The sequence below is a fragment of the Sturnus vulgaris genome, chromosome 25 (assembly GCF_052056855.1).
Source record: "Sturnus vulgaris isolate bStuVul1 chromosome 25, bStuVul1.hap1, whole genome shotgun sequence".
In the NCBI taxonomy this organism is placed as follows: Eukaryota; Metazoa; Chordata; class Aves; order Passeriformes; family Sturnidae; genus Sturnus; species Sturnus vulgaris.
In genome coordinates this window covers 7,026,799-7,052,056 of record NC_142267.1, presented here as the reverse complement: position 1 = coordinate 7,052,056, position 25,258 = coordinate 7,026,799, and the positions used below count along the sequence as shown (strand labels likewise).

General features: G+C 60.3%; 2 protein-coding genes across 2 annotated transcripts; both read left to right on the top strand.

The window, feature by feature from the left end:
- Positions 1-369: 369 nt before the first annotated feature.
- Positions 370-4,698, top strand: NECAP2 (NECAP endocytosis associated 2). Its single transcript, XM_014888382.2, has 8 exons — positions 370-552; positions 1,100-1,200; positions 1,292-1,396; positions 2,148-2,229; positions 2,741-2,849; positions 3,207-3,369; positions 3,498-3,573; positions 3,867-4,698. The coding sequence occupies exons 1-8, from the start codon at positions 455-457 to the stop codon at positions 3,913-3,915; spliced, it is 783 nt and encodes a 260-aa protein (XP_014743868.2). The 5' UTR covers positions 370-454; the 3' UTR covers positions 3,916-4,698.
- Positions 4,699-5,972: 1,274 nt separating this feature from the next.
- Positions 5,973-24,408, top strand: CROCC (ciliary rootlet coiled-coil, rootletin). Its single transcript, XM_088178563.1, has 30 exons — positions 5,973-7,474; positions 8,218-8,397; positions 8,476-8,559; positions 8,636-8,727; positions 8,934-9,099; positions 9,535-9,641; positions 9,716-9,922; positions 10,275-10,542; positions 10,876-11,037; positions 11,241-11,419; positions 11,933-12,094; positions 12,278-12,422; positions 12,797-13,162; positions 13,480-13,673; positions 13,946-14,073; positions 14,751-14,902; positions 15,324-15,425; positions 15,602-15,736; positions 16,393-16,524; positions 16,599-16,837; positions 17,426-17,585; positions 17,665-17,832; positions 18,130-19,017; positions 19,097-19,281; positions 20,696-20,921; positions 21,183-21,365; positions 21,794-22,027; positions 22,419-22,583; positions 22,848-23,518; positions 23,705-24,408. The coding sequence occupies exons 1-30, from the start codon at positions 7,259-7,261 to the stop codon at positions 23,802-23,804; spliced, it is 6,396 nt and encodes a 2,131-aa protein (XP_088034689.1). The 5' UTR covers positions 5,973-7,258; the 3' UTR covers positions 23,805-24,408.
- The last annotated feature ends 850 nt before the right edge of the window (positions 24,409-25,258 follow it).

Below are 25,258 nucleotides of genomic sequence, written 5' to 3'. Positions count from 1 at the left end.
AAAATAGAAAGAATGTAAACATATAACATTAATATATAATATAGAAATATTAATAAATATATGAATATACATTATATATGATACATATATTTTACATACTATATATCTCATAGAACATATAATACTAGCATATATAATATATAACACTGTAATATAAATAAATAGAAATAGTAGATGCCATTATCTGATTTACAGAATTACCTGATATATAAAACCAATGAAACCGGTGAGTTTCGTGGCTCGGAGCCCAGAGCCGGTTCCGGTTCCCTCAGCGAACTGGGACCAGTTCCCGCCTCGCCCTGCACCGGGTCCTCCCGTGCGCTAGGGGGCGCCGCGAGTGCGGAAGCGCCTCTCTCCGGCGGGCCCCGCCCACTCCTGGGCGGCCGCGGAGGCAGCAGCGAGGCACCATCGAGGTAGCACCGAAGCGTCGGGACAGAGCGGCGGCGGGGCCGCGATGGCGGTGGAGGCGGAGGAGTACGAGTCGGTGCTGTGCGTGAAGCCGGCGGTGCTCGTGTACCGGCTGCCGCCGCGGGCCTCCAACCGCGGCTACAGGTGGGGCCCGCGGGGTGTCAGCGCCTCCTGGCGTCGGGGGGCTCGCCCCTTCCCTGTGGGGTTTGTGGAGGTCCCCTCCTCATGAGGTGTGTGGGGGTTGTGGTTCCCAGGAGGTGTTTGGGGTCTCTCGCTCCCCGTGGGACAGCAAGAACTGCCCCTCATGGGGTATCTCAGTCCCCCGTGGGTTCTCTCATGAGGTCTGTCTGTCCCCATCCACACCCCACAGGGGTGTGTCCATCATCCCGTGTGTTTTGGGGCTCCCACCCCGTCAGTCCCCAGCCAAAGCCTGTCCTGGCACAGTCGCCTGTCCCTAACGCAGCTTCGGGTCTGGAAACTCCGCGGAAAGGGAACCGAAACCTCCCGCGCAGCTCCTGCCTGCTCCCCGCCCAAACCCAGCAGCTGTTTTGGGGTGAAACGAGACATCTTGTGGCAAATCGCACTCTCCCCACCGTGACCTTCGTTACCAGCTGCAGGCAGAGGAGCTCTGGGGCAGCACCCGGGGGCTGGGGGCGGCACAGGGGCTCAGACTCCCCTTCCTGCTTCCCAGAGCCGCGGAGTGGCAGCTGGACCAGCCGGCCTGGAGCGGCCGCCTGCGGATCACGGCCAAGGGCAGCACGGCCTTCATCAAGCTGGAGGACAAGACCTCGGGTGAGGAGGGAATCCCGGGACTCGGCGCTCCATGGGGAGCAGCGATGCGGGGCTGAGTCTGGCCTTACCCCGCTCCGTTCCCGTTTTCCAGGAGAGCTCTTTGCCCAAGCTCCTGTGGAGCAGTTCCCCGGGATCGCTGTGGAGGGCGTGACAGACTCCAGCAGATACTTTGTCATTCGGATTGAAGATGGGAACGGTGCGTCCCGCACACCCGGGGACCCTTCAGAGCCCTCGCTGCTTCTGTTTGGGAAGGATTCCTGCTTTCCATGGCGGAATAGTCCCTGCATGGGGGGGCAGAGGGAGGAACTGACTCCCTCGCACGGCTCTGACCTTCACCAGGAATAAAAACACTTGGGTTTGGCTGCTCAGTGTTGGCAGGAGCATGCAGGAGCATGCTGTTTGTACTCAAGTTGTAGGTGCAGCCAATGAGCTGAAACACCTGGAGATGCCTTTGGAGAAGGGAAGGCTCTGGGGTGATCTAATTGTGGCCTTCCAGTCCCTAAATGGGCTCCAGGATAGCTGGAGAGGGCCTTGGGACAAGGGATGGAGGAACAGGACACAGGGAATGGCTTCCCACTGCCAGAAGGCAGGGTCACATGGGATATTGAGATAACTCCTTCCCTGTGAGGGTGGTGAGGCCCTGGCACAGGGTGCCCAGAGAAGCTGTGGATCCACTGCCTTTAGATCTCTGGCAGTGTCCAAGGTTGGAAGGTGCTTGGAACCACCTGGGATAGTGGAAGGTGTCCCTGCCCATGGAATGGGATGGGATTTACAGTCTTTCCAATCCAAACCATTCTGGGATTCTGTGATCCCCAGTCCTGTTGCTCAGTCTCCAGTGTCCCAACTCCCTCTGGAGACAGCGCCAGGCATGAGGATGTGCAGGATGGAGCATCCCATTCCTCCTGCACTGCTCAGCATCCCAGCCCTGACTCCTCCTCCCCGCCCAGGCCGCCGGGCATTCATCGGGGTCGGCTTTGTGGACAGAGGCGATGCCTTTGATTTCAACGTGGCTCTCCAGGACCACTTCAAGTGAGTTAGTGCCTCTTCCTGTAACATCTCAGCTCTGTTTTTGGCAGGTTCCCTCCAGGAGTGGTGGAGAAGTGGGAGCTAGGATAGACAGGTGTAGTGGGAAGAGGAGGAAACTCGCAGCTCTTCCTCTCTACAGGATTTCCCAGCCTGGATCAGCAACGTCCCAAACTGAGCTTCCCAAGTCCAAAACTGGGTGTCCAAAATCCAAGTCCAGATTCCTAATTTATTTCTTCTGCTTCCTTTATCAGCTATAAGGGGCTGCCCTGGGGGGCTGCTCCAGCTGCTGGGGATGGTGGGGTTTTGGGGAGGGATAGACATGGTGCTGGCTGGGGGATCCGTGGGGCTGCTGGGAATCATCCCCTGGGTGCTCCCTCAGGTAAGGTCTTGGCTCACACCTTGGCCTTTGCAGAGCTGCTGCCACAGAGGGGATGATCCTGAGCAGGATTTGTTTGTCTGGGGGAGCCTGGGGCGGGCTATGACCTCTCCTTTTCCATGGGTTTAATTCCTGCAGGTGGGTGAGGCAGCAGAGTGAGCTGGCCCGGCAGGCCCAGGACCTGGAGCAGGGACCCAAACTGGATCTGGGCTTCAAGGAGGGACAAACCATCAAACTCAGCATTGCTGTGAGGGCCTTTCCCAGCTGATTCGATTCCAGCGTTTCCTTTGGGTGGCATGAGGAAGCAGCAGCTCCTCCCCAAAATCTCTGGCCATGGGCACAGGGCAGAGCCCATCGGGATAACGCTGCCTGCAGGGATTTGCAGGGACTTGTGGTGCAATCAATTCCTGCTGCCAAAACCAGGCCTGTGGGATCTGGAGGTAAAAACCACCCCGGCTGTGACCTCTTTGGGTGTACCGGCAGTGGGATGTCACAGCAATGCAGGATTTTATTCCCAAAATAAAACAATTTGGCTTCCAGAGTTTTCATGCTCCGGCTCTGGATTTAAATGCAATCCCACCCAAACTTCCTGCTCTCCTTTCAGAACATGAAGAAAAAGGAAGGAGGGACAGGGGGCACCAGGCCACGTCCTGCAGGGCCTGGGGGCCTGAGCCTGCTCCCACCACCCCCCGGAGGAAAATCCGGCTCCGGAGAGCGCCCGGCGCCGCTCTCCACACCCACCCAGCTCCCGGGAACTCCCATCACAGGTCTGTGCTCCCACAGAGCTCCTGAGGGGCTGCTTCATCCATCAAAGCGGGGGAAAAGGCGGGAATCTGGGAATGAGTGGGGAATCACTCCTGGTGTTTTGTTTTCTGTCTTCCCGACTTTCTGACAGACTCCCTGTTGTCCTGGCCTCAGCCCACTGCTGCTCCTGCTGCTGATGTCTGGGGAGACTTTGCCAAAGCTTCGGGGTAAGCAGAAGAGGGATTTGGGGGAGATGTGGATGCCCCAAAACCACCTGGTTCTGCTGGGAAACCCTGCTAGGGTGGGGGCACTGCTCCATCCAGTCCCAACTTTGGGATTCAGAAGCAGCTCTGGTGCTGTGCTGCAATTCCCTGAATTTGGGTACATGGGCACTTCTTGCTCTGCTGCTCCAGGAGAGTTTTGGGGTGGTCCTGAATGACCCAATTTGCAGCTCAGTTTCCTCCCTGGATGTCTTTACCATTTCTAAACACCCTTTTTTCCCTGTTTCTCCCTCTCCCAGGTCAGCTTCCAGCCAGGCTCAGGGGAACACTGGCTGGGTTCAGTTCTGAGCCAGGCCTTGATCTGCTTTTCCCCATGTGCGTGCTGGGATCCTCGGAATTCCTGTGGGACCAAAGAAGCAGCCTCAGGACACCTCACTCCTGCCCTTAAATCCCCCCTGGTGTTGAAATGCTGGAATAAGTGCTGGAAACAACCAACCACGTGCCTTAAAACACTCCACAGCCTGGGCCTGCCACATCCAGAGCCTGGATCATGGGAGACCTCAGAGATTTCTCCTTTGGGAAAAGCCATCAGGTCCATCCCTCTGCCTTCTCCTCGTGCTTTTGGGCTGGATCAATTCTTCCCTCAGCAAGGAGCATACCCCTGGAGCCATCCCACCTCCCAAATCCACACAAACCTTTCCCTGCTAGGATGCCAAGCACTGCCTGGATTTTTTTCTGAGCACTTAGCAGGATGTGGGGAGCCTGATCTTGGCATTTCCATGCTGAAATTCCTCATTTCTTACTCTGGGAAGTTTGTTTTACTCCTCCTCTATGTTGAAGACACGATTTTTTACTCCTTTCCTTGGACATTTTATTAAGGACAAAACAAAGTCAGGTTCTTGGACAGAACTGGGGTTGAGATTCCTCTTGAAGCAAATAAGTATCTCCTTACCTATTTATATTAAGGCTTTTCCAAGTACGAAATCCCACGTATCCAACCCTTTGGATTTTCCTTTCCATTTCCAACTGGATGATGGGCATTTTGCTTTCAGAGCTTTTCCCTGGGCCTGGCAATGAACCCAGGTGAGAATGTAATGCTTACAAATGAACAATAAAATGGTTTTGATGCCAGACTGGAATTCTTTTCCTCCTCTGGGTGGGCTCGGAGTGGCCAGGATGAGCTTTTGTGATTCCCATTCCTTGCTGGTGCCGAGGGAATGGGATTGGACACGGAGCACAACAGAACCTGTTGCTTAGCAGTGGTTTCTGTTGGGAAGGACACCAGGAGGGGAAGGTAAGAGAAGAAATAAGGGGAAAGGGAGGGGTTTTTGGGACACAAATGCTCGGGGTGGAATTGAAGGCAGCTCCCGCCTGGCTGGAGGCATCCAAGACGCTGTAAATGCTCAATCCCATCTGCCTGTTCCCTGGTCTGGGTAATCTTCGGCTCTCCGGGGGAGAAAGGGAAAGCCCTGCCGGGGGGCCGAGGGGAGGGCGGCCGGGCCAGCTCCTCCTTTCCGGAGCGTGGCTTGGGACCGGATCCATCCCTTGTTTCAGGAGCGGGGATGCCTTCAGCCCCAGTTCTGGGGGATTTGGGGTCCGGCTTGAGGATTTATCCCCCCTTTTCCCTACCAGGTTGGGGGCAGAAAGTCTTTCATTACCCGAGGGATAATTAAAGCAGCGGCGGGGGGGATGATCCGGGGTCCCGGGGCCATCCCCTCATCCCGAGGCTGTTAAAGCCGTTTCACCCCTTGGCAACCCCGGCTCGCTCCTCCCCGGAGCTTTTCCGGCCGGAGCGAACTCTCGGGCCTTAATGAGCTTAAGGACCTCGGGGTTTAAGAACTGGGCTCTCCGAGGAGCCCCGTGCCCCGCTGGGGAGCGGCTCCACCCCGGGTAAGGACTTCCCCACCCTCCCTGGGCATGGGCAGCGCCAGCGGTCGGCTTTTGGTTCTGTTTTCCTTCCTTTTCCTCGTTCTCCTCCCGCCGGCAGCCTCGGGGTGGGTTTGTCGGCAAAGCCCGGGAATGCCGAGGGATTTCTGGGGGAAGGATGGGGCCGAGCCGCTGTCGGGACCTCCAGGAAGAGGAGGGTCCCCGCTCCCGCCGTCACGCGGGGAGGGGACGCGGATTTCGGGCTAATCCCGACCCCGCATCCGCTTCCCGCGGGCGGGCACCGAGCCCAAACCGCCCCAAATCCCGGGAAAAGGGGCTTGGGGACGAGGAGGCCGCGGCAAGGGAGTGCCTGGGGCTCGGGAGATGGTCTCGGGGCTGAGGTGGGGTCACCGCATCACCCCCGGCGGGGGGAGCGTGGGATGGGGATCGGGAATGAGATTGGGGTCGGGGTCGGGAATGGAATCGGGAATGGCACTTGGGCAGCGGCTTTGGGAGGGCAAAGGGGGTTTGTAGTGAGAAAATCGCGGATCGGGGCGGCTCCGTGATCCCAGCGGAGAATCAGGGGCGGGTCTGTGGCCGCGAATGGAAAAGCGCGGCGGCTTGGGATCGCAAATGCGAATTTAAAGCGAGTTGGGATCGCAAATGCGAATTTACAGCGGGTTTGGGATCATAACCACGAATTTTTAGTGATTTTGTGGTTGCAACTGTAAATCTGCAGCAGTTTTGGAATCACAAATGCAAATTTGTGCCAGTTTTATGATTGCAACTATAAATCTGCAGTGGTTTTGGGATCACAAACATGAATTTGCAGAAGTTTTGGCATTAGAAATGCAAACTTTGTGTCAGTTTTGTGATTGCAGTTACAAATCTGCAGCATTTTTTGGGATTGTAACTGGAAATCTGCAGTTTTGGCGCCAAACGTTAATTTACAGCGGTTTTGGGATCACAAACATGAATTTACAAACAGTTTGGGATCATGAATATAAATTTGCAGCGGTTTTGGGATTGTAACTGGAAATCTGCAGCGAATTTGGGATCACAAACATGAATTTTTAGTGATTTTGTGGTTGCAGCTGGAAATCTGCAGCGTATTTTGGGATTGTAACTGGAAATCTGCAGCAGTTTTGGGATCAAAATGCAATTTTGTGTCAGTTTTATGACTGCAGCTATGAATCTGTGGGGGTTTTGTGACCACAAACACAGATTTGCAGCAGTTTGGGGATCATAGCTGCAATTCTGCAGCCGTTTTGCTGTTGCAGCTATAAACCTGCCATGATTTTATGATCCCAAACACACATTTACAGAGGTTTTATGCTGCAGCTGCAAAATGAAATGGGTTTGGATCACAGCTCTAACTCTACAGCCCTTTGTGATCCAAAACACCAGATTTTGGCCATTTTGTGGTTGCAGCTGCAAATCCCCACCGGTTTTTGTGATAGTGGACATGGATGTGAATGTCCTTGCAGTCACAACTGCAAACTTCCAGTGGGTTTTTGACCACAACTGCACATTTCCAGCAGCTCTTCTCTCAAAAACGCCATTCTTTGGAATGTGTGAGTGTGGGAGGTGGCATGTCCAGCCGGGGCAGGGCTCAGAACCTTCCTCACTGCCTGGAGGAGACTCAAATTGAGGGGCTGATGGGATTTTGGTAGGAATGCCCCAGTTTGTGCCTGGTTATTAAAATCAAAGCAAATACCAGGGAAAGATCCCACGGCAGGTTGTTGTTCCTATCCCTGAGGATCCTTTATCCAAATGCTGCACCCAGGGAGGGCTTGGCCCCTTCCCAAGGGGAACAGAGCAGCTCATGGTGGCTGGATCCCATTCTGGATCCCATCCTGAATCCCAGATCCTATCCCACCTCTCTCCATCCCATCCTGCAGGGACCATGGCCTCGCTGCTGTCCCTGCAGGAGGAGAACCAGATCCTGCAGCAGGAGCTGTCCCGTGTCGAGGACCTGCTGGCACAGAGCCGGGCTGAGCGCGATGAGCTGGCCATCAAGTACAACGCCCTCAGCGAGCGGGTGAGCCCTCCCAAATCCCCCTTTATTACCCCAAAATCCAGAGCTGGCCATCAAGTACAACGCTCTCAGTGAGCAGATGAGCCCTCCCAAATCTGCCTTTTTAAGCCCCAAAATCCAGGCAGTGCCAGCTCCAGTCTCAGTGTTCCCTGTGTGGGGTGAGAGACCTGCAATGTCCCTGTGGTGGGAATTGTCCAGATCAGTCCTGGCTTGCCGGGGCTTGTCCATCCCTGTTTTATTTGTCCTGCTGGATTTCAGGAAGGATCTCCCTGCTATGGAAATCCTTCAGTTTTTCTGTTCTTTGCCCTGGCAACCGAGAATTGCAAAGGGCTTTGGCCCTTTCAGTGCTGAGTGTGGCTCCAAATTGAGGGACTGGTGATTCCTTCGGACCCTCTTGGTGTGTGCCTTATTTAAGAAAAAAACAAATATCAGGAAAATAACCCCCGGCAAGTTTCCATTCCTGTACCCAAGGATCTTTTATCCATCAGCCACTCCATGCAAACTGGGAAGTGGCTTTGCTGAACCCACAGATTGGAGGTTGAGTTATCCTTAAAAGCACCCCCAAATTTTCCCATTCATCCCCTCCCTGTGCATGGAGAAATTAGGGAATGTGGGGATTGGGGGTTCTGCCTTTGGCTGGCTGGAATTTGCCGTGGAGCTCCGTGGAAGCAACGTCTTTGCCAGGAGTGCCACTGGGGGATGCTCAGGGGTGTGGGAGTGTCAGCCTGGACTCCCCCTGATCCCAGCTGGAGCAGAGCCTGCGGCTGGAGCCAGAGGAAGCAGCCGAGAGCCGGAGCCTGGCCCAGCACAACATCGAGCTGCGGAGGCTGCTGGAGGAGGAGCAGGCCGCCTACAAGAGGAAGCTCCAGGCCTACCAGGAGGGCCAGCAGCGCCAGGCCCAGCTGGTGCAGAAGCTCCAGGCCAAGGTAAATCCTTTCCGGGGGAGCACTGGGATAATTTGGGGACCCCTCCCACAATCGGTGTCACCCCCCTCCCTCCCCCAGGTGTTGCAGTACAAGAAGAAATGCGGGGAAGTGGAGCAGCAGCTGCTGGAGAAGGCAACGGAGCTGGAGCAGGAGAGGCTGACGGTGAGGGAGGCTTTGGGGATCCCCTGCACCAAATCCCCAAATCGGGGTGATGGCGAGCAGAGGGATGTTTTCACAGATCCAGCTGGATGCCAGTGGCTCCCAGCCCGAGGAGGAGAGCAGCAACGAGCTGGAGAACGCCCTGATCCGTCTGGAGGAGGAGCAGCAGAGGTGGGCAGGATCCCGAGGGGATGTGAGGATTCCTAGGGGATTCTGACCGCAGTGATCCCCAATCCCAGGAGCAGCAGAGGAGGGGTGCAAATGTGAGGATTCCTCGGGGGATAGGTGATCCCCTGGGATCCCAGGAGCAGCAGAGGTGGGCAGGATCCCTGGGTGGGTGTGAGGATTGTGACCGCGGTGATCCCCTGGAATCCCAGGAGCAGCAGCCTGGTGCAGGTGAACTCGATGCTGCGGGAGCAGCTGGAACAGGCCAACGTGGCCAACGCGGCGCTGAGCGAGGACATCCGGAAGCTCACGGCAGACTGGGCGAGGGCCCGGGACGAGCTGGAGCAGCGGGAGGCGGAGTGGAGGCGTGAGGAGGAGGTGGGGGACACCCCGGGCAGGGACAGGGACCCACCGGGGAGCAGCAGCAGGGAGAGGGATGTGAGGCAGAGGGAAGTGGGAACACGGAGAGGGATGTGGGATGATGAGGGGTGCTGCATAGAGCAGAATTTGGGGAGCATGGGGGTGTGGCATGTGATGGGAGAAGGATGCAAGGCAGAGGGCTACGGGCTGTGGGGTTACTGAGGAGGGATGCAGGGCCGGGGGGGATGTTCCATGGGGAAAGATTTGGGGGTTTGGGGGATGTGATGGGAAGGGGATGTGAGGCAGGGACGTGTTGCCCCCCTTCCCCTCTCCATACCCACAATAATTGGGTTGGGCTGTAGAGGACTGTGGTGGTGATGGGTGTGGCCAGGAGGGATATTTGGGAATTTGGGGACCGTGGTGGATCCCTGATCCCGCTCCATCCCACGCCAGTCCTTCAACACCTACTTCAGCAACGAGCACAGCCGGCTCCTGACCCTGTGGCGGCAGCTGGTGGCCTTCAGGCGCCACTTCGGGGACATGAAGGCCACTACCGAGAGGTCAGCGGGGCCCGGGGCGGGAGCTCTCCCTCTGGGGATCCCTGCGGATCCCACCCTGCACCTCCCGCCCCCAGGGACCTGGCGGAGCTGGGCCACGAGGTGTCCCGGACCGGCCGCGCCGCCCACGCCGCCTGCCTGCACCTGGCAGCCAACCTGCGGCTGGCCGAGAGCCAGGCGGGCGCGGCCCGGGAGCGGCAGGAGTTGCGCCTGGAGCAGCTGGAGGAGCAGCTGGCGGCGCGGGCACGGGACGCAGAGCTGGAGAAAGCCACCTTGGCAGCCAGGTACGGGGGGCTGGGGGGCACCAGGATGAGCGAGGGGAGGAATGGAGGTGCAGGGAATGTGGCACAGGATGGGGAGGGAATGAGGGAGAAGAATGGGATGCATGAGCAGCAGGAGGGATGAAGGAGCACCAGGAGGGATACAGGAACATCAGGGGATGCAAGAGCAGGAGGAGATATACAGGAACACCAGGGGATGCAGGAGCACCAGCAGGGGTGCAGGAGCACCAGGAGGGTGGGGCCATGGGGGATGTTTCACGGGGAAGGTTTTGGGGCTGTGGCACGGATGGGAAGCGATGTGAGGCAGGAGGAGGCAGGGATGTGCCGTGGATCAATGGTGGCCGTGTCCGGCCAGGCTGGCGGAGCTGACGGCGGCTCTGGAGCGACGCCGGAGTGAGGACGAGGAGAAGGAGCGGGCGGTGGAAGCGCTGACCCTGCAGCTGCGGGAGCTGGTGGGTGCAGGGTGTGGGGGTCTTGGGGGATGCACGTCCGTCGTTCCCAGCCTAATCCCGTCCCGGGGTTCGCAGGAGGCCGCGCGTGCCCGGGAGCCGACGCCGGAGCAGGTGCAGGCGCTGCGCTCCGAGCTGCAGCTGCTGCGCCGTACGCTGCACGAGGTCACCCAGGTGCTGGGACACCCCGGGCCACCCACGGCCAGGAGGGGCCTCTCCCTGCCACAGTGTCCCCTCCCTTCCTCAGAGTCCCCTCCCTTCCTCAGAGTCCCCTCCCTTCCTCAGTGTCCCTTGCTTTCCTCAGTGTCCCCTGCTTTCCTCAGTGTCCCCTCCCTGCCTCAGTTTCCCTTTTCCCTTACTCAGTTTCCCCCTTATTTGATGTGATTTCCCGTTTCCCACCTCAGTTTCCCCTTCCCATGACTCCATTTCTCTTTCTCACCTTGGTTCCCCCCCACTGACTTTATTCCCTTCCCTTCCTGACTTTGCCCTGGGTTTTCCCGGGAACAGGCAGTGCTGGCGGATGACCCCGAGCTCGTGCCCACCGTGTCCCCCCCGTGTCCCACCGTGTCTCCCCCGTGTCCCGCCGTGTCCCCTCTTCGCAGCCTCTCTGCCAGCGCTGCCGCCGCCGCCGTGCACGCAGCCCTGAGCCGGCGCCAGCTCCAGCTGCAGGTGAGGCTGGGAGGAGGAGGCTGGGGATGGGGATGGGGATGGGGATGGGGATGGGGATGGGGATGGGGATGGGGATGGGGATGGGGATGGGGATGGGGATGGGGATGGGGATGGGAATGGGATGGGAATGGGAAGGATGGGATGGGAATGGGGATGGGAAGGATGGCGATGAGGATGGGGATGTGATGAAGGCTGACCCCCAGGAGGCCCAGAGCCAGATGGAGGCGAGCCGGGAGACGGCTGGGAGCCTGCGGCGGGAGCTGGGAATGCTGGAGCAGCGGCTGGAGCAGCTGGGAGCCGAGGCCGGGAGCTGCCGGCGGGCGCAGGAGGAAGCGCAGCGGGAGGGGCTCCGGCTGCGCGCCGAGGCCGAGGGGCTGCGCAGGTACCGTCCCGTCTGTCTGTCCCTGCGTGTCCCTGTGTCCCTCTGCATCCATGGGTCTGTTCTGTGCTTATATCCACGTGTCTCCATCAGTCCCCGTGCATCCCGGCTCATCCGTGTCCCTTGGCATCCTTATATGTCCTTTACTGTCCCTGTGCATCCTTGTGTCCATGTGTCTCTGTGTCCGTCTGTCCCGGTATCACTCACTGGCTGCCCCTCTGTGTCCGTCTGTCCCTGTGAGTCCTTGTGTCCATGTGTCCTGGTGTCCATGTGTCCCCATGTCCATGTGTCTGTGTGTCCCCGTGTCCCCATGTCCCCTTGTCTCCATGTCCGTGTGTCCATGGGTCCCCATGTCGTTGTGTCCCTGTCCCCATGTCCCCATGTCCCCATATCCCTGTGTCAGTGTCCCCATGTCTGTGTGTCTCCATGTCCATGTGTCCCCGTGTCCCCATGTGCCCTTGTCCGTGTGTCCCTTGTCCCTGTGTCCCCATGTCCCCGTGTCCATGTGTCCATCAGGGAGCTGTGCCGCGCGGAGGCGGCGCTGGTGGAGGAGCAGCAGCGCGCGGGGGCTCTGCAGCAGGAGCGGGAGCAGCTGCGGCGCTGCAGTGAGGGGCTGCAGGATTCCCGGGACGAGGCCGCCCGCGACGCCCAGGCTGCCCGCCAGCAGCTGGAGCACAGGTGGGCATGGGGGCACGGGTGGACATAGGTGGGCATGGGGGCACAAATGGGCATGGTGGCACGGGTGGACATAGGTGGGCATGGGGGCACAAGTGGGCATGGTGGCACGGGTGGGTTCAGGAGGGTTCAGGTGGGTACAGGTGGGTGCACAGGTGGGCACAGGTGGGCACTGTCCCTGCACAGCCAGCAGCAGGTGCAGGAGCTGGAGGCGCAGCGGGCGCTGGCACAGCGGGAGCTGCTGGAGGAGCGGGAGGCGCTGAGCCGGGCACTGCTGGAGGTGGAGCTGGCCCGGGGCGAGCAGGAGGCGCTGGCTGAGGCCCTGGGCAAGGTGGGCACCCAGACCCGCCCCACAGTGGGACCGGGCACGAGTACAGGTGCATCCCTGCGGGTAGAGGTGCATCTCCATGGATGTATCCCCAAGAGTACCAGCCCTGCCGTGGGGGCAGCCCCATGCCCCAGCTGCCCTCATGTCCCCGTTCCACAGGTGCCCCCACATACCCCAGCTGTCCCCAATTGTCCCCCGTGTTCCCCCTGCCCCAGGCACTCCCCAAGCCCCAGGTGCCCCCCGTGCCCCCCTGCCCCATTTGCCCCCATGTCCTGCCTCTGCCCCCAAACCCCAGTTGCCCCCAGTGCCCCTCAAGTCCCCGTCGCCCCCGTCCCGCCGTGCCCGGTGCCCGGTGCCAGCCGGTGCCCCGGTCCCAGGCGCAGGGCAGCTGCGGGGAGCTGGCGGAGGCCCGGCGGGCAGCGGAGGCGGAGGAGTCGCGGCTGCGGGACGCGCTGGCCAAGACGAGCGAGCTTGCGGCTGGGCTGGCCCGGGATAAGGCGGAGCTGAGCCGGCGGCTGGAGCGGCAGGAGCAGGAGCGGGAGCGGGGCCGGTTGCGCACCCGGGAGCTGTGCCGGGAGCTGGCGCTGCTGCGGGCGCGCCTGGAGCGCGGCCCCCGGCCCGCGGAAGAGCGGCGGGACCTGGAGCGGCCACGGGGGGACCCCCGGGACTACCAGCGGGGACTGCGGGAGGAGTTGCGGGAGCTGCGCGGGGTCCACGAGCGGTTGCGCCACAGCCTCGGCCAGGTGGGCACCTCGGGGGCAATTGGGAGGGTGCCAGGGGTAACTGGGAAGGATGGGAAAGGTGCCAAGGGCAACTGGGAGGGTGCTGGGGTAACTGGGAGGGATGGGGAGGGCGCCGCTATGGGTGGAGAGGGAGCGTGGAGTAACTGGGAGGGTAGCGGGGATAACTGGGAGGGTGTCAAGTGTACCTGAGACAGGTGGGGAGGGGGCATGGGGTGGTCAGTGAAGTGTCACTGGTGGTCCCTGAGCTGTCACTGGTGGTCAGTAAGGTGTAACTGTTGGTCCCTGGGCTGTCCCTGGTGTCACCGCTGTGCCCGCAGGCGGTGCAGGAGCAGAGCGCGGCGGGCGAGGCGCTGGCGCGGGCGCGGGCGGAGCAGGAGCGGCTCCGGGCGGAGCAGGAGCGGCTGGGCCGGACACAGGCGGCGCTGGCCCAGGACGGGGCCGGACTGGCCGTGAGGCTCGCGGCTGCCCAGCGCCAGGACCGTCACCGCGACCGCGAGGCCGCCGGGCTCAGGTAGGTGCTGGGCTCGGGTGGGTGCTGGATGGGCTTAGATGGTGCTGGGTTCAGGTGGGTGCCGGGCTCAGGTGGGTGGTGGGGCAGGTGGGTGCCAGGCTCAGGTGGGTGCTGGGCTCAGGTGGTTGCCAGGTTCAGGTAGGTGCTGGGTCGGATGGTGCAGGGTCGAGGATGCCGGGCTCAGGTGGGGACTGGGTTGGGGGCTGCTGGGCTCAGGTGGGTACCAGGGTGGGCCCAGCCCCGTGCCCAGCCCCATGCCCGGCGTTCTGCAGGTCGGAGAAGGAGGGGCTGGAGAGCAGCGTGTTCCAGCTGCAGCAGGAGCTGGCCCAGCTCCAGACCCGCAATCAGCAGCTGGAGGCCCAAGGCCGGACACTGGCCCAGGCCAAGGAGGCGCTGGAGGGTGAGGGGTCCTGGCCACTTGTGTGTCCCATTGGCCAGGCCATGCCCAGCTCCAACCCATCCATCCCCATCTCCATCTTCATCCCCATCCCCATCTTTGTCCTCATCCCCATCCATCCCCATTCCCAATCATCCCCATCTTTATCCTCATACCCATCCATCCCCATCTCCATCTTCATCCCCATCCCCATCTTTGTCCTCATCCCCATCCATCCCCATCCCCATTCATCCCCATCTGTATCCTCATCCCCATCCATCCCCATCCCCATCCTCATCCCCATCTTCATCCTCATCCCCATCTTCATCCTCATCCCCATCCATCCCCATCCCCACCTTCATCCCCATCCCCATCCATCCCCATCTTCATCCCCGTCCCCATCTTCATCCTCATCCCCATCTTCATCCTCATCCCCATCCATCCCCCATCGTCATCCATCTTCATTCTCATCCTCATCCATCCTCATCCTCATCCATCCTCATCCTCCTCTATCCCCATCCCCATCCTCATCCTCATCCATCCCCATCTTCATACCCATCTTCATCCTCAGCTCCATCCACCTTTCCTCATTGGCAGGGGATGTCCCTATGTCTGGGGAGTCCCCATGACTGAGGTGTCCCTGTGACTGGGGCTGTCCCCATGTCTGGGGGTGTCCCCATGTCTGTCCCCGTGTCCCTCAGCGGAGCTGGGCGTGGCTCGGCGGGAACGGGCGCAGGAGCTGAGGGAGCGGCGCCAGGCGGTGGCGGTGGCCGAGGCGGCCGCGGTGACAGTGGCCCTGCAGAGCGCCCGCGATGCCCATCGGGACCAGCTCGAGCACCTCCAGCGGGAGAAAGTGCGCACGGGCTGGGGGGACACGGGGATTTGGGGCTGCTGGAGTGATTTTGTGGGCATGGCGGTGCGATTTTGGGGTGTCGTGGTGGAGATTTTCAGGGTGTGATGGTGATTTTGGGGGGATTTAAGGATGATTGTTGGGGGAGGATGTTGGTTATTGGGGAGCAATGTTGGGTTTTGGGGTGAAATGTTGGGTTTGGGGTCTCAAGGGCAATTTTTGGATTGAAATGTAGATTTTTGGGGAGCAGAACTGATTTTTGATGCACATGTTGATTGTTGAGGGCACCGTGGTGACTTTTAGGGTGCAACCGTGATTTCTGACATTCCTGCTGATTGCTGGGGGACGATGGTCGGGGTGCGATGCTGATTTTTGGGGTTCACTGGTGATTCTTGGGGTTCTCTGGTGATTTTGGGGTGGGCAGGAGGAGCTGGAGGCCGAGCGGGGCCGGCTGGTGCAGGAGCACGAGGAGCTGGTGGCCGAGCTGGCGGCAGCACGACAGCAGCGCCAAAGCGAGAAGCAGCAGGTGGTGGCCCCCATGTCCCCGTGCCACCCCCGTGTGCCCCTGTCTCTGTGCCACTTCTGATGTCCCCCCACCCCTGTGCCACCCCCGTGTCCCTCAGCCCTGTGCCACCCCCGTGTGCCCTGTCCCTGTCCAGCCCCGTGTCCCCCAGCCTTGTGCCACTTCCGATGTCCCCCCAGGCTCTGGCGCTGCAGCAGGAGGAGCGGGTGGCCCTGGCGGGGACACTGTCAGGGCTCCAGCGGAGCCTGGACGAGGCCACGGCCGAGCTGGAGCAGCGGCGGCGAGAGGTCACTGGCCACCAGGAGAAGGAGCAGGTCGGTCTGGGGGGCTCCCAGAACCCCCATAGAGCCCCACAGAGCCCCACAGAGCCCCTGTGCCCAGGTGTCTCCCCCCACTGCCAAAGTGTCCCCTCCTAGTGCAGCCACTCATGCCTGGGTGTTCCCCCCTAGTTCCTGGGCATCCCCCCCTGCAGCCCCTGCTGTCTGAAATCTCCTGTGGCCCCCCTGTTACGGCCCCCCTGTTACAGCCCCCCATGGCCCCTCTGTGGGCCCCCCATTGCAGCCCCCCGTTCCTGAGTATCCCCCAATGGCAGCCCCCCCCATTCCTGGGTATCCCCCATGCCCCCCCCCATTGCACCTCCCTGCTTGAGCCTTCTCCCCACCATTCCAAGCCCCTCAACTTCACCCCCATCTCCCCTGGCATTGGGGCTCATCTGTGGTACCTGAGCCCCCTCACCCCATCCCTGAACCACCTTCACTGCCCCCCTCTTTCTGGGACCCCATTCCCATTGCCTCCTCCCTTTCCAAGGGACCCCATCCTCTCTGTGCCCCCTTTCTGGGACCCCATCCCCACTGCCCCCCTCTCTCCGGGATCCATCCCCATTGCCCCCCCTCTCCGGGACCCCTCCCCGGCCGTGCCTCCCCGGGGATCCCGAAGGGAGGGGGGGTCCCAGGGTGCGGTGTCCCCGCAGGGCTTGGCCGCGGAGCTGCGCTCGCTGCGGGCGCGGGCGGAGGAGGCGGCGCTGAGCCACGAGCGGGAGGCTCGGGCGCTCCGGGATCAAGCGGCAGCGGCGGCCAAGCAGCGGGACAGTGCCCTGCGGGAGGTGAGCCCCCCAAAAAAATCCCCTTCCCGTCCCCCTAAAATCCCCCAATCCCCCTGAGTTCCACCTGCGGGCAGGCGGAGGAGGCGCGGGCGCAGCTGCGGGCGGAGGCAGAGGCGCGGGCGGCGGCGCGGCGGGAGCTGCTGGAGGCGCAGCGAGAGGCCCGGGACAGCCGCGAGGGCCGCGACACAGAGCAGCGGCGGGCGCAGGAGGCGCGCCGGGCCCTGGACGATGTGGCCCGAGAGAAGGAGATGCTGCAGCGCTCCAACGAGGAGCTGCGGGCGGCCCTGCGGCGCGCCGAGGGAGAGCGCATCAGGTCGGGAATGCGGGATACCCTCACCCCATCCCTGCCGGGAGGTGCAGGGCGCGGGAGCAGCACCTTGGAGGGGATGCTCAGGGTTGTAGCGATGCTTAGGGTAAGGGAATGTCCAAGCTGGGAGATGCAGGAGTCGGAGTGATGGGTGGGACAAGGGGCTGCACGAATTGGGACATGCAGGAGTTGGGAGATGCAGGAGTTAGGAAATGCTTGGGATGAGGGAAAGCAGGGTTTGGGAGATGTGGGAGCTGGGAGATGCAGGAGTCTAGAGATGCTCGAGATGAGGGAAGCACAGGCTGGGAGATGCAGGAGCTGGGAGATGCTCGGGATGAGGGCAAGCAGGAGCTGGGAATTACAGGGGTGAGTGACCCCCCACCCTGGAGGGCGGTGCTTGGGGTGTGGATGCCGTTGGGACACAGGGGTGCTCAGGTTGGGATGAGGCGATGCTCCAGATGAGGAGAACACTCAGGACAAGGTGATGGAAATGTGGGGCTGGGGAGACACCCGGGATGAGCACAGCTGGGGCACAGCTGTGGGCCGGGGGCATGCTGGCACCCCCAGGGTGTTGCCAGCCCCGGCTCCCCGCAGCCTGAAGCGCTCCGGGGAGGACAAAGAGCAGCGGCTGGCGCTGCTGGAGGCGGCGCGGGCGGCGGCCGAGCGGGAGGTGTCGGAGCTGCGGGCAGCGCTGCGGGGGCTGGAACGCGCCCGCCTCGAGAGCCGCCGGGAGCTGCAGGAGCTGCGCCGCCAGGTCAGGGACAGTGGGGACAGAGGGAACAGCGGGGTGGCACAGAGCCTCCCCGACCATCGCGGGTGTCCCTCGTGGGCAGGTGAAGGAGCTAGACAGCGAGAACAGCCGGCGGGGCCGGGAGCTCGGGGAGCTGCAGGCGCGGGTGGCCCTGGAGGAGCAGCGGGAGCAGCGGAGCCGCCGCGAAGCCTCCGGCCTCAGGCAGAAGGTGGCGGAGAGCGAGGCCGGCACCGAGGCTGCCAGGAAGGAGGTGAGGGTGTCCCCAAGGGTCCCCAAGATCTCGCTGTGGGTGTCTCCCATCCCGAAGTGTCCCTGTCCCTTCATAGCTGGCTTTCCCGTGTGTCTGGAGGTGTGTCCCTGTCCCCTCAGGCTTGGTGCCTGTTGTCCCCAGTCATCGCCATCACCGTGGTATCCTGTGTCCCTTGGTGTTCCCATTGCTCCATCCCTCATCCCCCCGTTCCCCATCCCTCCCCTTTCCTCCCCCCTTGCCCATCCCTCCCACCCCACCATCCCCGCTCTCCTCACTCCTCCCTGGCCCCTCCGGCAGCTGCAGCAGCTGCAGCAGCGCCTGGCGGCGGCGGAGCAGGAGTTCGGGCGGCGGGAGCAGGAGCTGTCCCGCAGCCTGGAGGAGGCGCGGGGCAATGAGAAGAAGCTGCTGGCGGACGCGCGGAATCTGCAGCTCAAGGTGGAGGCGGCGCGGGCCGAGGTGGCCGAACTGGGGCTGCGGCTGAGCGCGGCTCAGGGCCGGGCCCAGGGGCTGGAGGCGGAGCTGGCCCGGGGCGAGGAACAGCGCAGGGCCACTGAGTCCCGCCTGGGCGGCCTCCAGGCCACCCTGCGCCGCACCGTGGCCGTCGCCAGGGCCAAGGGTGAGCGGCCCCGGGGTACTGGGGCTCCGAATGGGGCTGAGGGGAAGGGAGGTATCACCCCATTGATCCAGCCCTGGGGGTCTCCAACACACCGGTGCTCCAGCCCCTGTATTCCCGGGGGTCACTCAAACTCTGTTATTCCATCCCCTGCATCCCTGGGATCTCCCATTGCTCCATTCCATACGTACTGGGGTCTCCCAAACCCTGTTATTCCATCCCGTGCATCCCTGGGACCCCCCCATTATTCCATCCCCTGTATCCCGGGGGTTACTCAAACCCTGTTATTCTATCCCCTGTATACCTGGGATCTCCCAAACCCCGCTATTCCATCCCCTCCATCCCTGGGACCCCCCCATTTTTCCATCCCCTGCACCCCTGGTGTCCCCCGCTTCTCCATCCCCTCTCCCCCGGCTGCTGTCCCCATGCCACCGCGCGTGTCCCCCGCAGGGGGTGGCCCGGAGGGGCCGGGCAGCCCCGGCTCGCTCCCGGATCCCGACGCCGATCCCGAGGCCCTGCGGGCGGCGCTGCGGGAATTCCTGCGGGAGCTGCAGGACGCGCAGCGGGAGCGGGTGCGTCTCCCCGTCCCCCTCGTCCCTGTTAGCCCAAAAAGGCCCTTCCCGGCCCTTTCCCAGCCCGTGTTCCCGGCAGGAGGAGCTCCGTGGGCAGCTGGGCAGCCTGGGCCGGCGCCTGGCGGAGGCGGAGGCGGAGCGGGACAGCGCCGGTGCCCGGGCACAGCAGCTCCAGAAGCTGCTGGACGAGAGCGAGCAAGGTGATACGGTTTTGGTGGAATCTGTGGGGTTCGGGGTGGTTTGGCGGCTGTTGGAGCCTGCACTGTGAGTGGGAGCTCGGAGGGAAACTGAGGCACGGGGAGGGAGGTGTGCTGCCCGGACCAGAGGATGCTCCCCGGGATTTCGTCCAAAATCCTGGTGGGAAACCTCATAAAGCCCAATAAACCCCAGTAAAACTCTTCTGTACCTCCTTTAAACCCCAGTACAAGTTGTAAAAACTTCCATATATCCTAAACCAAATAAAATGTGTAAAATCCTTCTGCATCCCCCACAAATCCCAGTAAAAGCCCTCTGCATTCCCCATAAATCCCAGTAAAACTGGTAAAACCCTCATGGATGCCCATAAACATCACTAAAACTGGTGAACTCCCCTGTGGATCCCATGTAAATACCGGTTAAACTGATAAACTCCACAAAACACAGTAAGACTGGTAAAACCCCCTGTCCAAACTCCGTAAATCCCAATAAAGTGGGGCAGAACCTGTCTGCATCCCACATAAATCCCAGTAAAGCTGGTAAATTCCCTGTGTATTTCCTGTAAACTCCCATAAAACAGCTGAAAAAACTCTGAAAGCTACATAAATCCCAATAAAATTAAAGACCAAACAAAACATTAGAAAATAATAATAATAATAATAATAATAATAAATAACCCATTAAAAAATTCCCCATAAACTGCAGTAAAACCGGTGAACTCCCCTACAGATCCCATGTAAATCACAGTGAAGCCAGTAAACTCCCTGTGCAGTCTCCAAAAAACTCAACCAAGGGGTAAACCCCCTGTGCATCCCTCTTAAACCCCAGTAAACCCGGTAACCCCTCCCAGTTTGTCCCCCATAAACTCCAATAAAACCTCAATAAAACTGGGAAAACCCCTCTGCATCCCACAACCACCCCAGGAAAACTGGGAAATGCCCTGAGCAAACGCCATAAATCCTAATAAAGTGGATACAACACCCCTGAATCTCCCAGAAACCCCAGTAAAACTGGGAACCTCCCGGTGCAAACTCTGTTAAGTCCCAATAAAATGGGTAAAACCCCTCTGCATCCCCTATAAATCCTGGTAAAACCCCTCTGCATCTCCCGTAAACCCCAATAACCCCTCTGCATCCTCTGTTAACCACTCTGCACCCCCAAAATCCCCCATTGCACCCACATAAATCCCTGTAACCCCCTTTCCATCCCCCTAAACCCCAGCAGAACCCCATAAATCTCAGTAACCCCCCTGCATCCCCCATAAACCCCAGTAAACTGCTCTGCCGCCCCTAAAACCCCAGTAACCCCCAGCATGCCCCGTAAATCCCTCTGCAATCCCCATAAACCCCAATAAACCCCCCCCTGCGTCCCCCACAAACCCCAATAAGCCCCAGTAACCCCCCAACATCCCCGAGAAACTCCAATAAACCCCTCTGCAATTCCCTTAAACCCCAGAAACCCCATTGCATCCTCCATAAACCCCAGTAATGCCCCCTTCCATCCCCCATACACCCTGGGAACCCCCTTTGCAGCCCCAGGAACCCCACAAATCCCCTCTCCCTGCCCGTGTCCCCGCAGGCCGGCGGGAGCTGAGCGCTGCCCGCGCCTCGCGGCTGCTGCGGGACGAGAGCCTGCGGAATTCCCAGCGGGAATGCCGGGAACTGCGGGACCGGCTGCGCACCGCAGAGAGAGAGCGCCGGGCAGCGCAGGTGGGAACGGGAGAAACGGGGGGGAATGGGGGAAAACAGGGGGAATGGGGGAAAACGGGGAAATGGGTGAAAACAGGGGGAATGGGGGCAACGGGGGGGAATGGGGAGAAAGATGGGGGGAATGGGGGAAAAACAGATGGGAGTGGTGGGTGTGCCAGGTGGGAATGGCGGTGTGCCAGGTGGGAATGCCGGGCAGTCCAGATGGGCACGGCTGCGTGCCCGGCACATCCCGGCTCCACGCCCACATTCCGGCGGCTGCAGGAGAAGCTGGGTGAGCTGGAGGAGGCGCAGCAGAGGCTGGAGGTGTGCGAGAGCCGCAGCTGCCGCCTGGAGCTGCAGCGGCGGGCGCTGGAGGCTGAGCTGGGCCGGGCCCGGCGGGCTCTGGCCGAGCGGGACGCGGAGGCGCGGGAGGCGCGGCAGCGAGCGGAGCAGCTCCGCACGCAGGTACCGGCACCGGTCCCGCCCAGTTCCAGCGGCTGAATTGGATTTTCATTGACCCAGTGCCACAGTTCCCCCCCGAGCGCCCTCCCAGTGCCTCCTGAGGCACTTCCCAGTCCCACAGTTCCCACTGAACCCACTCCCAGTTCCCCCTGAACACCTTGTGTTGCCCACAATTCCTCCCGAACTCCCAGTTCTCCCTGAGCCCACTCCCAGTTCCCGAGTTTTCCCTGGATCCCCTCCCACTTGTCCCCAGTTTCCCCAAAACCCCTCTCAGTCCCCTAATTCTCCCCGAATCTCCTTCCCAGTTCCGCTATTTTCCCCTGAACCTCCTCCCAGTTTCCCCTGAGCCCTTTCCCAGTCCCACAGGTCCCCCTAAATCCCTTCTCAGTTTTCCCTGAACCCCCTCCCACTTCTCCCAGTTTCCCTGAACGCCTTCCCAGTGTCCTCAGTTCCCCCGGAGCCGCCTCTCAGTGCCCCAGTCCCCCCAGTTCCCCCACTCTCCCTATCATTCCCGAGCACAGCTGGCTCAGGCCGAGTCCGGCTCGGGGCCGTTCCCGGGGAGCGGCTCCAAGGGGGAAGCTCCGGGCGGGTCCCTGCTCCACGAGCGGCTCCTGCAGCTCCAGAACGCTCTGGCCGCCGGCGAGACGGACCGGAGGCTGCTCCAGGTGGGATCGGAACCCCTCCCAGTGCCCCCAGTTCCTTCCGAGACCCCTCCCAGTCCCCCCCAGCTCCTCCCGAGCCCCTTCTCAGTCCCCTCATTCTCTGTGAACCATCTCCCAGTCCTCTACGTTCTCCCTAAACCCCCTCCCAGCTCCCCCAGTTTCCCTGAACCCTTTTCCCAGTACCCGCAGTTGCCCCCAAACCCCCTTCCAGTTACCCCTGAACCCATTCCCAGCTCCCCCAGTTCCCCTGAATCCTGTCCCAGTTCTCCCTGGACCCATTCCCAGTCCCCCTGAGCCCTCTGCCAGTTCCTGGTGTCCCGGGGCTGTCCCGCGGATGTCACGGGGCTGTCCCGGGGTGTCACGGTGCTGTCCCGCTGTCCCCCCGGTGTCCCAGGAGGGGCTGGAGGAAGCGCGGCGGGCTCTGGCGGAGGCGCGGCGAGAGAAGGGAGTGCTGCGGGAGCAGCTGCGGGAGCAGCGGGAGCTGGGAATGCTGCGGGAGCCGGGGATGCCTCTGGAACAGGGAATGCTGCCAGAGCCCTCCCAGGACCGGCAGCAGGAGGTGAGGGGAGCCGCACTCCAAATTCGCATCCCCCATGGAGTCCTGCACCTTTATGGGCTAATTAATGATCTAATTATCATCTCATATCTATATTATCATATCTAATTATCTGATACTATCTAATATATCTATATCAGATAATATATATATTTAAATATATATATTTAAATATATATATTTTACTCTAATGCATTTTTGAGTTTATCTATGTTTTTATATCTATTGTACACAATTTAATAAATATTTATTTGTGTGTCCGGGCAGGAGCAGGAGCCTCCTGGCCGGGCTGGATCCGCGCGGCTCCCAGCAAGGCTGGATCTCCCGGCGGGCTCGGCCGAGCAGGAGCTGGAGGAGGCTCGGAAGCGAATCCAGGTGCTGCGGGTGGGTCCCTGCGCTGGGTTGGTCCCGATCCATGGGCTGGGGCTGGTCCTGATCCATAGGATGGGGCTGATCCTGATCCACGGGATGGGGCTGTTCCTGATCCGTGGGATGGGGTTGGGGCTAGTCTCAGTTCACAGGATTGGGGCTGGGGCTGGTCCCGATCCATGGGATGGGGCTGGTCCTTTGGGAGCTCATCCTGATGGGAATGAGCCCGGCGCTGCTACTGGGATAGGGCTGGGCCCACCCCAATGGGAATGGTCCCAGTGCTGGTACTGGGATGGGGCCGGGCTCATGTCCATGGGAATGGTCCCAGTGCTGGTACTGGGATGGGGCTGGGCCCATCCCAGCGGGAATGGCGATGTTTGCGCTGGCCCTGGGCTGCTGTCGGGGTGCCCGGCGCAGGCAGTGCCCAGTTCTGGGTGCCGGGCACCCCTCCCCGCCAGGCGCAGGTGTCGGCGCTGGAGCTCCGGGCCCGGCCGCTCCCCGAGGCGCCCGCGGAGCTGCAGCGAGAGCTCGAGCGGCTCCGGCTCGGCCGCGGCGGCCTGGAGGAGCAGGTGAGGGGACACGGCCTGGGGACATGGGGACAGCCCGGGGGGACACGGGAACAGCCCGAGGGGCGACGGGGACACGGCTCGGGGGGACACGGGGACGCGGCCCGGGGACACGACTCGGGGGGACACGGGGACACGGTCCGGGGACACGGCCCGACCCCACAACCTCCCCTTCCTTCCCTCGTGCAGATCGCGCTGCTCAAGGAGCAGGAGCTGCAGCGACACCCCACCGGAACTTAGGGAATTCCGGGGCATCCGCTGGGACCGGCACAGCTCCACTCAGCGCTGAGGGGATCCAGCCCCATCGCAAAATCCACAGCAGAGCCCGGCACAGCTCATGGATGGGAGGATCCATTCCCATCCCCATCCCCATTCCCATCCCCATCCCCATTCCCATCCCCACCCCCATCCCCATTCCCATTCCCATCCCCAACCCCATCCCCATCCCCATCCCTGTGCTCCAAACCCACAGCGATTTTTGCCTTCTCCTTATTCCCTTTTCTCCAGGGAAAGGCTGCACTTTTCCCACCAGCTGGCAAAATTTCTCCATTTTTGGTACAATTTGGGACCTCATGGATGATTTCTCCATTTTCCTGTTGCAGTTTCTAACGAAAAAATGGGGAATATTTCCTTTTTTTTAGCCCAAGAAAACCCAACTGATTTATCCCCCTCCAGCCTTCCAAGCCTTGCCCTTATCCCATCCTAATCTTTCCCTTTTTCCTAACTAAAAAAATCCCTGAATTTGTGTTTTTGAAGGATTTTTTTAGGAACTAGAGGGGTTTTTGTATGGAATTTTTGCGAATTGGTGCTCCAGGTTGGGAAAGCCATGGGAAGGGAGGTGCTGGCTCCAACTCCCCCTCATTCCCGGTTGGAATAAATGTGGAAAATCTAAACTGGGAGTTCTGAGGGGATTTTTTTGGGGAGAAGTTGGCATTTTGGGAAGGCCCAAATTTGGGCTGAGTTGAATTATGTCCCTAAATAACAATAATAAGAATAATTAATAAGAAATAGAAATAAACAATAATCAAAACCCAATAATAATAATTAATAACAATGAAGAGCAAAGGAGAAGGAATAGTAATAAATAGCAAATAATGATGATGATAAAGCTTCATCCTATAGATGAGAGAGAAGCTTTTGGAGAAAATTCATCCTATAGAGGGGAAATTCACCCTATAGGTGGAAAATTCATCCTATAGTTGGGAAATAGACTCTATAACTGAGATACTTCCTTGAATAAGAGCTGTACCCTGTAAAAGGGGGCAGCACCCTACAGACCAGCTCTGCACCCTACAGACAAGAGAAAGGTTGCAGACTAAAGCTGCACCCTATAGACAGGACACACCCACTGTATATGAGACACACACTACAGACAAGAGGTACATCCTATATCCCAGAGCTGTCCCTGTATCTGAGCTGTCCCTATATCTGAGCTGTCCCTATATCCTAGAGCTGCCCTACACAATTTCCTACAAAGCGGCAGAAAATCCCCAGCCCCTACACCCCACCCTGCTTCCTCCATACTCAGCACACCCCAACTCCTCCCCTTTCTATAGGGGACCCTAAACACTGCGAGACGCCCCCACAACCCTTCTTATTAGGCGAACCAGGCAGCACCCCAAAGCTGGCCCCAAACCAACTCCAAAGCCCTTTATTGTCCACAAGTTACCTAGACCTTACCCCAAACATTTTCACACTGCACTTCTTATAGGGACTGCCCCAAACTGAGCCCCCATGTCCCTC

Bases quoted from the DNA above. Each gene is read 5' to 3' on its own strand.
- NECAP2 (XM_014888382.2), top strand. From the start codon at position 455: ATGGCGGTGGAGGCGGAGGAGTACGAGTCGGTGCTGTGCGTGAAGCCG. The intron at 1,201-1,291 runs GTGAGGAGGGAA...CCCGTTTTCCAG, and splicing joins GCTGGAGGACAAGACCTCGG to GAGAGCTCTTTGCCCAAGCT. The intron at 3,370-3,497 runs GTCTGTGCTCCC...ACTTTCTGACAG, and splicing joins CCCGGGAACTCCCATCACAG to ACTCCCTGTTGTCCTGGCCT.
- CROCC (XM_088178563.1), top strand. From the start codon at position 7,259: ATGGTGGCTGGATCCCATTCTGGATCCCATCCTGAATCCCAGATCCTA. The intron at 9,923-10,274 runs GTACGGGGGGCT...GTGTCCGGCCAG, and splicing joins AAAGCCACCTTGGCAGCCAG to GCTGGCGGAGCTGACGGCGG. The intron at 11,038-11,240 runs GTGAGGCTGGGA...GCTGACCCCCAG, and splicing joins GGCGCCAGCTCCAGCTGCAG to GAGGCCCAGAGCCAGATGGA.